Raw genomic sequence first — 16,939 nt, 5'->3', positions numbered from 1 at the left:
ACAGCTGCAATAGTAAGTCGTTACTACGTGGCTGATTATTGGGTGACACCAACTCCAAAAAACGAATATAATACTGTGTTTTCCCTCCCCTACTTATGCTTTGCTAACATAAAACATCAAAGACATAGTTGAAAGGCGAAAAACATAAAACTACCTGAACCCTGAGAGAAGTATGCCTTGGCAATAGTAGTATGTAAATACGTTAACATTTGTAATTCTCAGAACATTATTACATATTATACTGTTAATATTTTCATTTTAAAGATGAGGAAATTGAGTTATAAAAGGCATAAATTATTTTCCCAAGATCACATAGTAATAAACGGATAATCCAGGGACCGAACTGAGGCAGGCTAGCTCTTCAGCTCACTACCATACTGTCTCTCAGAATAGAGTTATGAGATTATTTTTGTCTTTATATGAGCACCAGGTAGTAAAGAAACTTCTTCCAACTCTCCCATGCAAACCATGAAACTTGCATATTTCTTAACCCCTGTGTGGTTTTAATATGAGTACTTATGTATTACATATACATTTGGTGATAACTATGTGTATAAATATTCCTTTTGTTTTAAACAGGTCATCAATAACCTTGGTCCTTTGGAACTGATTCTCAATACTCCTAGCCATCATAGAGTCCATCATGGTAAGGATATCTGATGTCTTTTTTCTTTCTTTCTTCTTTTCTTTAAAAGTGATGCTATTATTTTTCATCACTTCATTTCATCACAGTTACTCAACACAGTCAGTATACACTGTATAAATAAGCATCGATTCTTCTTTTGTACCTGGACAAGCCTCATCTCCAAAGCAAGGACTGGAGAAAAACAAAACAAAACTTCTTATTATCTGGTTTTTGTATTTTCCCTTTTGTTGAGATCTCCTTAGTTGTAGTGGAAAAACGAGTTAACCAGCTGAGGGGATATACACTTTACATCTTGAAGGAGCTTGTTGAAGGCCACTCCTTGACCCAATACTGGGGGTCATTCCTGTCTATAGCCTGAGAGTCCCTGGTCTTAAAAACTGTTGGGATTTGAGGAAAGCCTAATAAACAACACTTCACTTTCCTGCCTAAATTCTGTGAACAAACTCGACATATGCTGCATTTGCCTGACAAGGAGAAAATTCTATTTGGCTAGTGTCTAAGGTTTAAAGACACCAGCTTAAGAAATAACAGAAATGTTTACATATGTGCACCAAAAGACCTATACAAGAATGTGCATGTCAGCATTGTTTGTAATAGGAAAAAAAAGAGATATACTTCAAATATTATTAACAGTAGAACAGATAAATTGTAGACTATTCATGAAATGGAGAATTATATAGCAATGAAAATGTCCAAACTATTGCTACGTGTAATGGCGTGAATAAATCTCACAAAGATAATGTTGAGAGAAAGAAGTCAGTAATAGAAGGATAAATACTGTTGTCCTGTTTTTATAAGTTTCCAGGCATCACAGGCAGCATTGGAGCACCGCAGGCCTGCCTTCCCAAGGGGAACAGGTCTCTTTCTCATGGCAGAGAGCAGAGCGGAAACACAAACTCCCCCAGGAAGAGGAGAGGATGAGGTCAGGCTGCACATGCTCAGTTGCCTCTTCCAAACTCAACAGTCCTTCTCCTACTCCCAGGGCATAATTAGTGAGGGAGTGGAGCGTCCAAGAGTTTTATACTCTTAGGGTTTTCTCCATATAAAAGAACATACAAGAATGGAGAAGAACAAGTCCATATTGAAGAAGAAAGTTGCTAATTTCCTCTGTTTGGCTTCAAAGCACCTTCCCACTTATGCTGCTTTATATCAAGGTTTCTTAGCCTCAGCACTATTAACATTTTAAACCAGACGGTTCTTCATTTGGGGATGGAGGGCTGGGGAAACTGCCCTGTGTATTATAGGATGTTGATCTCCACGTACTAGATACCAATAATATCCCCTCCTGTTGTGACTACAAACAAATTCTCCAGACATTGCTACATGTCAACTGAGGGGCAAAGTGCTCTCCCCTCCAACAGAGAACCACTATTCAGCCCACTTATGGCAATGGGTTGTGCACCTGTGTAGCTAGTCCCACTCAACTTTTGCACTGGGGGGATTTTTCCTTGTGTCTTCACTTTCAAATGTACATTTGCATGTGTGGAAGGCACGTAAAGAAACGAGGGCATATGAAGACAGTTGAGTTTATTAGAGCAGTGATTTGGTGGGTTAATATTCTTTTTCCTTTGATTTACAATCATGTGGATATACTTGTGTCTATTTAAGCTTTTTTAAATTAAAGAAACTATGCCCAGCTATTTAAATTTAAATTACAATTTGAATACTTTGGAATAGGAAAAATATCATATATGTTATGAGTTAATAAAAATAATCAAGGGTAATTTAATTTTCACTTATGTCTTTTAGGATTAAAAAAATAGTAAAGTCTCACTCGAAGTAGAAAATTTTCTTCCTGGGAAAGATGCAGAGAAAAGGGATACAGATAACAACTCACTTCAAAATTAAAAAAAAAAAAACAAATGTACATATATTATTTATCTTATTTCTTACTGCCTTTTTTTCCCCAGGCCATTTAATTTTTAATTATTACTCTTTGATAGTCCTTAAAGAAGAGTTACTTAGAATATCCCAGATTTTTTAAAAAATGGAAAAATTGTAAGCAAAAACATTTTTTAAAATCTGGGATAATTCTAAGTATATATAGTTTCAAGGAAATCTTTGCTCTTTTTAGTAAAATTTACTGAAAAATAAATTGAATGAAAACAATTTACTGGCAAGTAAAGTCTAATGTTGTTAATGAAAAGCCATTCATAAGGAAATCATTCTGTTGCATGAGTCTTAATTTTTTGAATGGGTTCTAAAGTATAAGACAACGAGATGTTTCAAAAAGCTTAACTGCATTTTTTATAATTATTTTTTAATATTTTGTCTCATAGGCAGAAACCGTTATTGCATAGACAAAAATTATGCTGGCACTCTTATTATATGGGATAGAATTTTTGGTAAGTAAAAAGTATGAGAATAAAAGAAATTAAATTAGCTCATTAATTCCCAGAAAGTCAAAGATCATATCTTTAATGTTTGTCTTCCAGGGACATTTGAGGCAGAGAATGAAAAAGTTGTATATGGTCTAACACATCCCGTTAACACATTTGACCCATTCAAGGTGCAGGTAATGTAATTAGTTTCATTTTTTCTGAATTGATTATATCCTTTCACAAATCTCATATTTAAAAGAATATGAGGCGGAAGTGCATTACAATGCCCTGAAAAAAGTTTTTTAACTGTAAAAGAATTTGGAAATAACTCTAGCGCTCAAAGACTTGCATCAACTGGGGCAAAATACATTTAAAAACATCTCATTATAAGAATTCTTAAATATATCTACTATGTAGAATAAAAAAAAAAGACTCTTTAGCAAACATTTTCTTTCTCAGAATAGACCTGAAATGTATTCATGTATTCAGAAGGAGCGGTAGTAAAAAGTATAATTAAGACTGATCCCTCAGTAAGAAAAATATTTGCTGCAAGGCTGCATGACTCTGGTTAGAAATTCAATGTGAGGCCTTTGCCCTACTCTTCTTGGACCTAGGTGTCAGGAGCTATTACGGGTTGGTTGGGTGTGCACATTACCTCACCTGCTAAGACTTGTTGCACTGGACCACTTCTCTGCTAGACATGTGGTATTGGTTGTTCACTGGTCTCAATGGTTGGCACTAGAGAAATGAGGAATGTCTGTGAAGCTCTGATCCGTCGGCGGCAGACCACCACAGATACTCCTGGGGCCGGGGATTGGTAAATGAGAAAAAGATAAGAATGCTTAAAAAACTGAAGAGGTTGGTCCACAACAACTCTGTCCAGGAGACTGGGTTTCCAGCATTCAGTAAGGGAGGAAATTACAGGTTCATGTTGGGTCTGCTTTTCAAACCTACCTCTTCCAAGTTTTTAAGAAAGTTAAAATAAAATAAATTTACATTTATCGAGCTTTTACTATATGCAGGGCATTGCTAAGAGTGCAGCACATATATTTAACGTAACCATTACTAAAACCTTGCAAGGTAGTGGTTCTTTTTAGCCTCATTTTTTGGTGAGTGAAACTGAAGTTCCCAGGATTTAAGTAATTCACCCAACTACACACAGCTTGTCAGGTGAAAACTTAACCAAGGTAGGTCGCAGGCAAAGCCCAAAACTTGTTTAACTCTATTTAACGTTTACACTGTGCCATCACAATTACCTTCACTTTCAAGTGAAAGGCATTTTTTCTCATGCTTTAAAAGAGAAAAATTGATTATTTCTCTTCTTCTCAACTGTAGAGCATTTCTCTCTCTTTCTCTTTCTCTCTCTCCCTCTGGTTAGACATTACTAAGAACAAAACATCTCTCTCAGGACAAAACTAACAAATATTTCAGAGTACTTCCTTAATCATAAGCTTTATAGAATTTAAATCAATTTAGAAATAATACATTGAGAGCTGCTTCTTCACAGGGTGTAGTCGTGTCTCTGTACTGTGGAGATTAAAAAGGAATAGACAACTTGTTTCCATCCTCTAGGAGACAGTCTTTCAAACTTAATCTGCATATGAATCATGGGAGGATCTTATTCAAGTGCAGACTGTGTTGAGTGGGTCCGGGATCTGTCCAAGATTCTGTGTTTCTGATAAGCTTGAGGTGATGCTGATACTGCTGTTTCATGGCTGATCCTTTAAGTAGCAAGGCTTTCGGGGTATACACTCTTGCTGAGGAAAAGGGGTTCATATTTTCAGCATAAGAGATTGAAAACTGTGCAACACGAGCTGCACAAGGAGTTGGATGATTAGGATTTGGAGAGACACAATGTTCAGACAATCACAGGTATTTATGAGCTGCTGCTGAAGCTGTGTCAAGTTCAATTGCCCAGGCCTCTGCCCTCACATAAACATTTCCTTTAGTGTAGTAATTGTCACGACTGTGTCTAAGGTTTAGTCTTCTAGATGCTTACTTATATTGTCAAAAATGTCAAATCAGCAAGTTGTGATAATCAGGTGTTCCTGAACCTACAAAAAAACTATACTTACTTTCACTTGCATTTCTTTATACTCAGCTAGATTTCTCTCCTTTTCCTCAGAGGCATCAAAAGCAACTTAGGACGGTCCCCTCTTGACAGAGAGGGTTTTTTCCCCCTTAGTATTAGGCATAGACCATTCACTTCGCTCTTCTTTGGAGTCCAGGAGTTTCAGGGCATTGGAAAGCAAATCAGTAAGAAAGTCCTCCCTATTTTAAAATGTTACCTTGTATTATTGCTCATGACTTGTGTCTAGAATGACAGGAATAAAATTGCAGTCAGTTTTCAAAATAACAAAACAAGTATATTACTGTGTGTTATAACTCCTAAGCACATTTCCGTATAATAATTATTATTATTACAAAGCTCCAGTATGTTTGCACCTAACTTTTCCTTTTTCCTCAAAATCTGCTCCACTAAACTCTACATTGTTCCTTAATTGCTTCAGATTCCTTATGGTAATATTTCAAGCAATTTTAAAAAGCATTTTTATTATCCTAGCAGCTTAAATTCTTTAAGAGACAGTGAAAATGCCAGTGAGACCACAAATTCTGATAGAGCCAAAACTTCTTTCTACATTAATTTATGACTAACTTATAATAGAGCTCATCTCTAGGGTCTATAGCTGATGCCCAACCTCCAGGACTATTTTTAATCCTATGGTGCATTATTATCACATGTATGGCAGATATAGCTAAATATCCTAATAGCTGATATTTACTGAGTACTTCTAATGTGTGGGCATACTTTTACTTCTGTACGTCAAGTCTGTGTTATTTAAAGAATGCGGATTCCTGCTATGAGCCTCAATGCAAACTTTTGACTCAGTAAGCAAATTCCTCCTTTTCTTATTACAGAATATGGGCTATTTAATACACAGAAGTCTACTATCAGAAATGGCTTTGAACATTTTTCCTTAATTATAGACAGGTTTGTCTATAACTCAAAAGAGTAAATAAGGGTGATTTTTAATATTTTAAATACTATTTAATATTTAAACAGATATGCAATATCTGTATGTTTCCATGTTCAACCTTAATATGCATTTAGCAAGACTTTAAAAAGGAAGTCGTTACATACGGATGTTGAGTGCACAGGCTGCTAGTCAATTCCATTGGAAGCAAAGCCTCTTAACTCATTGTTTCTACTTTGCTAATTTTCTAAACAATTGCCCTATTTTTTAATTTCAAAATTATAATTTTGTGAAAGCTCAGAAATATGACAAGAACACAATTAAACTTAAAAGACATAGAATACATAGAATGAATTACAATTTGGAATGCAATTGCCTATTAATCCACATTAATTGAACTATACGTAACCTATATATTACAGAAAAAATATATAAATTACATTGTACTATAAAATAAAATTCATGATTTATTGTATTTAATATTTTTGTTTTAAATAAGCTATATTTTTATTCTTCTAGTTCCACTATTTAGTTTACATATGGACTACATTCTGGGCCACATCTGGATTCTTCAATAAGTTTTCTGTCATATTTAAAGGACCAGGCTGGGGTCCAGGTAAACCAAGACTTGGACTGAGTGAAGAAATCCCAGAGGTAAATAGAGTTCATGGGCTTGGTGATGGTGAAGATTAGTCTCATATGGTCAGGTCTACAGCCAGCCTGTAGATATGCTGACTTCATGCAAATCTGAAAAGAGATGTTCTCTTAGGCAGATACAGCCCTGTGGTGCATAACTTAATGAGTGGACACCACCTAGGGGCCAATAAGAGGGGTGATTTCTCCCAGGCAAACACTAGGGAGCATGGTATGGGGGCAGAGCAGCAGAGGCTGGTTTTCAAATCCACTCAGACACATAGCCAAGAGCTGTTTTGTAGTGCAGAAACTAGACAAACACCTATGGCTCAGTCACAGAATCCTAAAACACTAGAAATGGAAGGAGCCTTAAAGATGATTTAGTAGTAGATAATAACAACAATAAACAAACACATGGAGACAGAGATTGGATTGGTGGTTACCAGAGGGGAAGGGGGGAGGGAGGAGGGCGAAAGGGATAATTCGGTACATGTGTGTGGTGTTGGGTTGTAATTAGTATTTTGGTGGTGAACATGATGTAATCTATGCAGAAATAGATGTATAATGATGTACACCTGAAATTTTCACAATGTTATAAACCAATGTTACTGCAATAAACAAAAAATTAAAAAAAAAAAAGATGATTCAGTCTAGCCTTCATTTCGTTCATGAAAGACAGAGTCTCCAGAATGGAAGGTCTAAAGTCACACCAAGATGATGTGGTTATTGGATTAGACCATAACTTTATTCCTTTTATAGTAGAGCAGTAGCATTAAATACAGAAATCACATTAAAAACCAAAAATAAGCAAGGTAGAAATTTAAAACACTGGAACCAAATGAAAAATTCAATTTCAATCTGGAATTCCTCTTACAGAGATGAAAAGGGAATTTCTTTCCAATCATTCAGGATATACAGTGATTCCTTATTAAAATAACTATCACTAATAGTAATATAGAAACAACAGAAAGAGTAAACTGCTATTCATTATGAGTATAAAAATTATGAGTAATAAAATTTTATGAGTATAAAAGATAATTATAAGTATAAAAATTAGCCAATATTTTAAGGAAATAAAATCATATGTTTTAATTTGAATATTATTATTTTTAAAAAATCATGATCTAAAATAAGGATGTTTTCTCATCCAGTTATGAAAGCTGCTGTGTAAAATTTCCCAGACACTTTTTGTTCTGTTCACAATCAGTTATGTAACAATGAACTAACTTAATGTAGGTGAAAATAATTTGCTTATTTCAGTTCCAAAGTGTCTATTTAGCTATGGTTCACTTATTATTTTTTCTTTTTTCCAACAGATAATCCAAAGTGAATACTGTACAGTCATACTGGTGCCTAAATCTGCCATATAAAAATAGAATTGTAGTATTTCTGGGAAACTCTGTAGTTTAGGAAAGTTGTTTTCCAATAAAGCAATATTTCTCTTTTAGGCATGATTATTCACACTACCCAAAATCACCTTCCATATTTTCTTTTGCTATACTTTCATGTGTAATCATGGACATATTTTTGTATTCATATTTTCGTGTTTAGGGTGGTTATGTTTATCATCAGTACATATTGCTGGATCAATTCTTACATTGCTTTCTATAAGGCCGACTAAATCAGAATCATAATGCTTCTGAAATGAAAAACAAGTCTCCTAACTTCTATATTTTTTCTATCCAAAAAAATGAATGTTAGAGTCATTTTGGAAAAAAAAAAAGAGTAGCTAAACCTTTCATTTCTTTTTGCATATCTCCTCTTCACTTAGTGTGAATTTCAATGAGAAGAATAAGCCAGGGAGGAATATAAAGGAAAGCCTTCTTTCTTGTCTTCCTAGGTCACAGGGAAAGAAGTTCCCTTCTCATCATTGGCGTCTCAACTCTTAAAGATATATGCAGTGGTACAGTTTGCTCTGATGCTAGCATTTTATGAAGATACTTTTGCAGATAAAGCTGTAAGTGGTATCCATTTTAAACAGAGTGTGAGAAAATTATCTGTCACTTTGTCTGAAAATGAAAATAAGCTCCCTATATTACAGCTGTGCTCTATTCTCTTCTGTAATTGTCTACTTTAGTTTTGGCACTACCACACAATTAAACAGATAAATTAATTCTTCTAGACTATTAAATGTAAATTAATTAATTATATCCAAAGTGTTCCTGTATAGAATGTCCATCAAATGGTATGTTATTGATACTGACTTGGCTTTGAGGAGGTAGAAAAAAAATCTTCCCTGAGAATTTTTAATTAGAAACCAGCCTTCACTCAGATATGGGAACAGGATTTACACGAGCCATTGATTTATACACCTAAACTAAGAATATAGTTCAAGTGCTCTTGGATTAGGTCTCATGTGTCTAAAAGATGCATGTTAGAATCATGCTTGGAGCAATCCCTTAAACCCAAGTTTCAGAGTATTCTCACAGAGAAAGTACCAATGATTATGAACTCAGAATGTAAAAGCACAGAAACAAACTAGGAGAAAGCCATCAAGACAAACAAAGGAATCAAACCCTCAAAAACAACAGGTTTGGGAAATTAAAGTAACTAAACTATAAATTAAGTAAATTTAACATGTTTGAAGGAGAAGATGAAATTAAGAAGAAATGAGAAATCAAGAAACAAGAGACTGTCAAAATGATGAGGCACATTTAGAAATAATCAAATTAAACTTCTAGAATACAAAAATATGATAACAGACCTGAGGAAGTAAATGGTTTAAATAGCAGTTTAAAGACAACTGGCGAGAGAATTAGTGCATTAAAAGAGTCAAAAAAAGAATCTGTTATACATTTGTAAAAGACAATGAGATAAAAAAAATATGACAAATTATCTTCAGACATAAAGAATACTGTGAAAAAGTTCAAAAAAAGACACAGGAATCCAGAAAAAATGTAAATGAATTCAAATGGGATTACTGGACAGTGAATTCAGGCAAGATAAATTACCTTTTCAAAGAATAAGTCTGTGCTATTGAAAGATTACCAGTCTATGCATAAAAACCCCATAAGTAATAGACATTAATAAATAATATGTGCAGAAAAATGGGTCTACTAAAGGGTATTTTTAAGGATTTTAATATATAAATCCTATGGAATTGTTTTTAATAATTAGATACCATTTTAATAATCCTGGTACAGTAATTCCACTAGAACAATTACAAATGTTTCATGTGACTTATATAGTGCATTATAAGAAAGAAGTCTACTCTAAGTAGGTTACTGAGCGTGTTAAGTAGGACTTTTTGGTTGTATGTGACAGATATTCAACTCAGAGTGAATTTATTAACTCACATAACTGAAGAGTTTGGGACTATTTCTTCTTCAGGCAGTGCTGGATCCAATGAGTCAAATGATGCCATCAGGAACCTGCTCATTCTTTCTTGCAGCTATGCTTTTCTCAGTGCAGATTCTCCTACAGACTCTCAGCCTTCATGGCGGCAAGAGGGCTACCAGCAGTTCTAGCTTTAAATACCGCCATACAAACAACCCCAGAAGTGAAAGTTCCAAATTGGAGTCTAATGTTATTATGGCTTTGTTCATCTGGATATCCTGAACCAATCAATGTGGTCAGGCCTGGATCATAGACCATTAGTCTATGAATGGGAGAACAGAGTCAGCTCTATAGGATCCTCATGCTCTGAGAGGAGGAAAAGTCTGGCTTGAAAGAAAAAATTGAGATGATAGTATATAGAAAAAGAGAAATAGATTTGAGTAGACAAAAATAAATTTTAGATCCATATAAATCTTTCTTACTCATAAATGTGTGATTTGAACTTGTTTTCAAAAAATATTCTTTCAACACTTATAAAATGCATAGTAACATACAAACCTTCCTGCAGAATACCATTTTACTTAAAGTGTCTATAGCATGAGTGTCTATTAGATATCTTCTGCTCTAAGAAACACAATATCCTATTAAATGTGGCTTAAACATAACTGGAAATTCAGAGGCAACTGTTTCCAGGACTGATTAGTTCAGCAGATCAAACATGTAGAGCTTCCAAAAAGGCTTCTCTACAATTCTCTTGGCTTTCATCATCATAAGATAATTACAGCAACGCCTGGCATCCTCTCCTCACAAACTGTGAGCAAAGGCAGCAAGTTCAAGTCTCCTAGAGCACCTTGTAAATTTCATTTCATTTAAGAAGGAGGAAAAGAAGTCCCAAAATATTTTGCAGCAAATGTCCTTTCATGTCTCATTGTTCAAGACTAATTCACATCCCCACACTGAACCAATAACTAACACCATCATGAATTAACCATGAATGAATTATACCAAGCATAATTCATACCCTGGGGATAAAGAGTTCACTTTCCCCCTGAACACATTCCTTCCTTATGCCTGGACAAAATCAGCATAGCATTAGTACAGAAGAAATGGGGCATATTTTCTGGTTGGGCAACCAATAGTGTGTGCTAGAGTGTGTCTTGCTAAATAAAATAGATTTACAAAAAGTTATTATAAAGATTACTGCATAATACATTGAAAAAGCTATTTTAATTTTTAACATTATTTAAAGACTTTAATGATTGGTGTTGTCCATATGTGTTTGTGGATTTTGCATTTAAAATTAACAATCAAACATTGCTACAAATAGTGACCCCAATTCTGAACAATATACAAGTTCACACACTCTCTCTGTCCACACACAATTTTTTTGAAGCTATAGGAAAATATGTAGTAGACTTTCCTGATTATAGCAGAAAGCAATGATTTAAATTCTGGTTTCCCTTTTATGAAGTGAAAATAAGAAATAGGGTACAATGCGACCAGAAATGTTTTGAGAATATAATGGTAGGAAATATACTGGCTTATTGTTTGCTCTTTCATGTACGTGCTACAGCTAATGAAACCAATTCCACATTGTACCAGGTTCTTTTTCCTTTAGCTTCAAAAGAAGACAAAGTTTGAAACCAAGAATTTATTTCAGGAGCAAAGCTTTCTTAAAAGTGGTGTGAACTACATCACTCTTAGCAGTGCACATGTAGACATCAAATTACCATAATGGTTAGACTTATTAATTGCTTAACCTAAGGCCTCATAATCATCTCTTCAAGTATTACATAATTAACCCATCACTGACAACTTTATTAAATTACTTTTTTATTTTAATTTGTTCGCCTAAATTATGGCTAAAATACGCATGCATTAATAGAGTTAAGATAGTTAAGTGAGATCAGAAAAAAAGCTAGATCATCTACATCTAAGTATCTAACTTTTGATATACCAATCAATATTGAGTCCAGTCTGATTATTTAATTTTTTTAGCTGTACTAAGTTAAATCCTAAAATAAACTATACTAATTCCTAGAAACAAAAATGGAAATTTCCCCATTTTGATTTTGAATAGAGGCCCTTAACATTAAGTTCACCAAGAGATTTCAATGTCTAGGCATGAGTGAGCGCTTCCTGGGTAAAAATGTAGCCAGATGCAGTGTGTGTGTATTAAAAGATGTAACTTATATCACGATTTTCACAGGATTTTTCTACTGCCGTAAAAAACTATATGAGAAACTCAGCTATATGAGAAACTCATGGAGATATATTGACAAAGAGAAATATCAAGTGTTGGAATCCTTCTCAAACTAAAATTAGAGTTGGAGACAGCTTCATTCCTGACACAAAGGAGTTTTGAAAGGTGCATTGGCTTGTTTACCACACATGTTTTTCTTTGCTAAAAACATACTGTGCAACTAGGAACAAAAGTTGTTTATTTGCAAAATTCTATAGTGCCTTTCTAGTCTCGGGGATGTTTAAAAGCATATGAAGACGTTAAAATCCAACAGCAATATTTTTTTTCCAGATTCACTGTAGCCAATAATCACATAGAAAAGTTGTGGCTGACTTGTAATTGGGAACCCTGCTGTGGTCCCACAGCCTTTCTGTTTATGCATATACCAAGAGTAGATAAATACGTACTTGTTTTATGTGTGCAAGTTCTGTATGAATAACTTTGGGAGTCAAAAAAGCAATTTGACGGCCACCACAAAGGTGTAAATGGCACATTCCTTTCTTATTGAAACTTGCAATGCATACATTTAAATAGATACTGTTTAGTTTAGTGATATGACCCAGAGACTTTTATGTTGATCTTGGTTTAGTAATGCTTGGGAAATCAATTCCTCAGCTGCCAGGGTCCACTTCATGGGGTGATATCATGAATACACATTTGAAATGAAAATATGGACATGCTAGCATGTTTCCAAAGTAACACTTGTTTCTAAAGTAAAAGGCAATGCTATCCTTTTAAATAATAGACGCGCTCAAAACAGCTTGAATATTTGAGTCATGTAATAGAATGTGTAATAAAGTTACTGAAAATATGTTTTAACACAAACTATTTGATGAGATAGTTCATGTTAATTAGACATCTGAGAATTTCCAATACAAATTCAGAAACAGATTTTTATATTTTTAAATTCCCCTAGATGTTGTACTCTGTAAAACATTATGGGCACTACAATTTTGCAACTAATGTTTTCATGTTGACATGTTTTAACAGACCCTTTGGAAAAAAAAATCAATATATTTAGTCATACTCTCATAATAGACAGTGTCACTTGCACAAATTAGGTCTAGCTTAGGTCCTATGTGAAACCTCTTAAGCCAATATACAGTGTGTACTGTTTCCTTCCAGTGCAGCCCATTGGGATTTAATTTAATTTCCTACAACGTTTAGGTGGTAACTGAAGTAATAAGAAAAAAAGAAATGTGAGTCAAAATGAGCATCAATTATAATTAAAAGCCATGAAATGAATGTAATAAGTGTGTAGTAAAGAAAGGATATTAACAAAAGCTACCTGTCTGATAAGCATAGACTTCAGGAACTTAGAAAAGTGATCATTGTGAGTTCCAGTGAAAAATATAATTTTTATCTACTATATTGAAATATAATAAAATGGGAAATTGCACATTTAATATGTCATTTGCATCAAATAATGAAATATTAACTGTGAAATTAAATATATCTTCATACTATTAGTACTGTCCCCAAATTTGGTCACTATCAGGCTGCTCCTTTAAAAGATATCATATAATAAACACAATCAACCATAAACTGCTTGTAATTTGAATTAAGATGTCATTTTGATTTATGAAAAACATGTAAAAATTAGACATTTTAATTCAGCTTTGGAAACTCAAGTCTAAATGCACAGTTCTTGGGAGTCATATTTCCTTATTAAAAGTAATCCTCCTGAAAAGGAAATTTGTCTCTCTGAGATTGTCTTTTAATGTCTCCTTTTTTCTTTTGTATCTTGGGAAATAACTGAAAGGTATATAGCTTATATTTTTATTTGTTTCATAGTGAAAAAGATAAAATTTTTCTGTCAAAAGTATAGAGAAAGTTGGTGTACTGATTTCAGTGAGATCTTGAGGCAAATACTGATTATTCAGAGTGGCTGCATTGGCTCTCAAAATAGTTCTACTGAACATCCAAGAAAGAAAATATATCAACATAAGTGTCTTCCAGCAACTATTGTAGGACCTGTCATTGCTGAAGTTGCTCAGTCTTGGACTAATTATTACCCAACGCTGTGGCAAGATCCTTTGGCGTTCTCTACCCAATGCCCAGTGAATCATGAGTTTGTGTAGTCTGTCTGATGGGAACATGTGCTGTAGGCAGCCTGTGAGCGCTAGCTTTGCAAGCTGTAATCCTTGTCTGGCCTTCTTCATTATCCTAGCTTTTTTTTTTTTTTTTTTTTTGTGAGGAAGATCAGCGCTGAGCTAACATCCATGCTAATCCTCCTCTTTTTGCTGAGGAAGACCGGCTCTGAGCTAACATCCATTGCCAATCCTCCTCCTTTTTTTCCCCAAAGCCCCAGTAGATAGTTGTATGTTATAGCTGCACATCCTTCTAGTTGCTGTATGTGGGACACGGCCTCAACATGGCCAGAGAAATGGTGCGTTGGTGCACGCCCGGGATCCAAACCCCGGGCCACCAGTAGCGGAGGGCGCACACTCAACCACTAAGACATGGGGCCGGCCCTGTGTGGGTTTTTTTTTTTTGACAAAAACTTATAATGCATTTTATGGTTAATTTAGAATAATTCCATTTTACCACTTTAAGACAGCAATATTATACATGAAAGATATACCAGTAGTGGATGGTATGAAATGGGAGTAAGTCCAATGGAAAATAAAATCTTACTTATTATGAAAAACTAACAAGCTCTATGTCATTTCACATATTGTTTAAAACACAGGAGACTAAGTGTTTATAATGGTCAAAGCTTATATTCTATTCTATTTTTTTTCTTTCGGCTCTAGTGTAGTTGGCCTATGGTCATCTCAGCAGGGATTAAAGTAGCGTGATTTCGGGGCAAGGATTTTGCCTTTCTTGCTCCCTCTGTTAAACTCATATTTACCATAGTGCCTAGCACACGCTCAACAAATATTCATGGAATGAACGTGTAGAAATTAGAGATGATCAATTGATTGTATGCCTTAATTAGCCTATTAAAGGATGCTGTATGGAGAAACTTAGACGTTCCATAGAAAAATGGACTCTTTAAAGGAAGCACGTGTTCGATATTGAAATCCTTCTTATAGTACTCTTAGCTTCCTTTAAATTCAAACACTTTTAGGACAATTCCGTTCTTTAAGAATTGAATTCTGTTCTTTAAGAATTCATTAAATATATGAATATTAAAGGATTTAATATTTTACATATTTAAGATTTTGAAACACTTAATATATTATTAATAATAAATTATTAAATATTAAATTGAATAATTTAATAGGATTTATTTTTGATTGTAATGAACTAAAATACTAATATTTTATCATTATTTTATTAATATTGATATTAAATTAAATATTTGATGTTTTAATATTAAATTATTGTTTCAGCCAATTAATCATTTAATTTAAATTATTAATATTAAAGGTATTAACATTAAAACACAAATGTAAAATAGTCATTGATATGGCCAGTCAGTCAACAAACATATATTGAATACTGACTACGTGTCAGGCAATGTTCTAGGCACTTGAGTTATAACAGTGAATGAAGAGACAAAACCTCTCATGGAGCTTACATTCTAGTGGGAGGACACATACAACAAACAGCTAGAGAATGCACAAATAAACAAATGTGTAAGTGTATGGAAGTGATAAGCTGTATGGACAACGATACAACAAAATATGGTTATAGAGAGTTATGGAGAAGCACTCTTTTATATATGACAGACAAGGACGTGCATTTGAATAGCTACCTGAATGAGATGAAGGAATGAACCACAAGGATCAATGGGGGAAGTCATTCCAAGTAGAAGGAACAGTAGGTGAAACAGGCTTGAGTGGGAAGGATGCTTGTTATGTTCAACGAAGAGCAAATTTTCTGATATGGCTTACGAATGAAAAACACAGAGATTACTAGGGGGTAATATGATAATGGGGGTATGTCATGCATAGGCCAGAGTAAGGACTTTGAGCTTTATTCTAGGTGAGATTTGAAGCTCCTGGAGGATTTAGAACATAAAAGTGATATGAGATGACTTACGCTTTGAAAGTAGCCAGAGTTGTGGCTGCATACCAGGGGTGGAAGGCCATGATAGGCGGACATGTAATTTTAGAAGTGGACAGACCAGTTAAGAGGGTATTTCAATTGTGGTAGACATCATGTTGGGGTGGAACAGGGTATTAGTGATGCTGTATGTAACAAATACCTTTATTCTGGATATATTTCAAATATAATGCTGACATTTATCTCTGATGTATTAGAAGTAAACGGTGAACGAGTCAAGGATGAGTCATAAGTCTTTGGCTTGAGCAATTGAAAAACTGAAGGTGCCATTCTAAGCTGAAGAAAACTGGGGAATGTGTGATGTGGAGGTGGAAATCAAAGACAGAGTTTTAGACATGCTAAGTTTCAGATGCCTATCAGCCAAGTAGAGGCACTGACTAGGAAGCTGGATGGCTGTATTAAGTTGGTTTTAATTCCGACTCCAGTAGCCAGGAAGCAATTTGCAGAAAGAGTTCTTTTTTTTTTCGTCCAGGGATCATAAATTCCCTAACCAAAACAAAAAGTATATTTTGTCCTATCTCTGAATTTCCTGTGATATTTGGAAGAGCTAATGGACCTTTTATTAGTGCTTCTTTGTCTTACTGTAATTAAGATTAACCCAAGTGCCACTTAGAAGATTAGTATAGCCTGAGCATAATAACAATTATATTCATCATGACCACTAATTGACTTTTTACTTTGTGCCAAGCACTCTTCTGAGTACTTTATTATAGTCCTTGCAAAACTCATATTTTATTTCAAATGTACCAAACACATTATAGAACCTTTGAAATGCTGAATAAATTGCCCATGGTTATGTGGCTGAGAAGTTTGCATAATTCCAAACCCTATA

At 34.4% G+C, this 16,939-nt stretch overlaps 1 protein-coding gene across 1 annotated transcript in view; it reads left to right on the top strand.

Moving 5' to 3' along the window:
• Positions 1–16,939, top strand: part of AGMO (alkylglycerol monooxygenase) — a 334,799-nt gene that overhangs the window by 167,833 nt on the left and 150,027 nt on the right. The window contains exons 6-10 of the mRNA XM_004431408.3: positions 580–646; positions 2,926–2,991; positions 3,082–3,161; positions 6,462–6,596; positions 8,416–8,532. Of these exons, the coding sequence (XP_004431465.1) occupies positions 580–646; positions 2,926–2,991; positions 3,082–3,161; positions 6,462–6,596; positions 8,416–8,532 (465 nt within the window). The remainder of the gene's footprint in view (positions 1–579; positions 647–2,925; positions 2,992–3,081; positions 3,162–6,461; positions 6,597–8,415; positions 8,533–16,939) is intronic.

This window comes from Ceratotherium simum, chromosome 1, assembly GCF_057802395.1.
Source record: "Ceratotherium simum simum isolate JZ-2026a chromosome 1, ASM5780239v1, whole genome shotgun sequence".
Classification (NCBI taxonomy): domain Eukaryota; kingdom Metazoa; phylum Chordata; class Mammalia; order Perissodactyla; family Rhinocerotidae; genus Ceratotherium; species Ceratotherium simum.
This window is presented reverse-complemented; position numbering and strand designations above follow the sequence as displayed.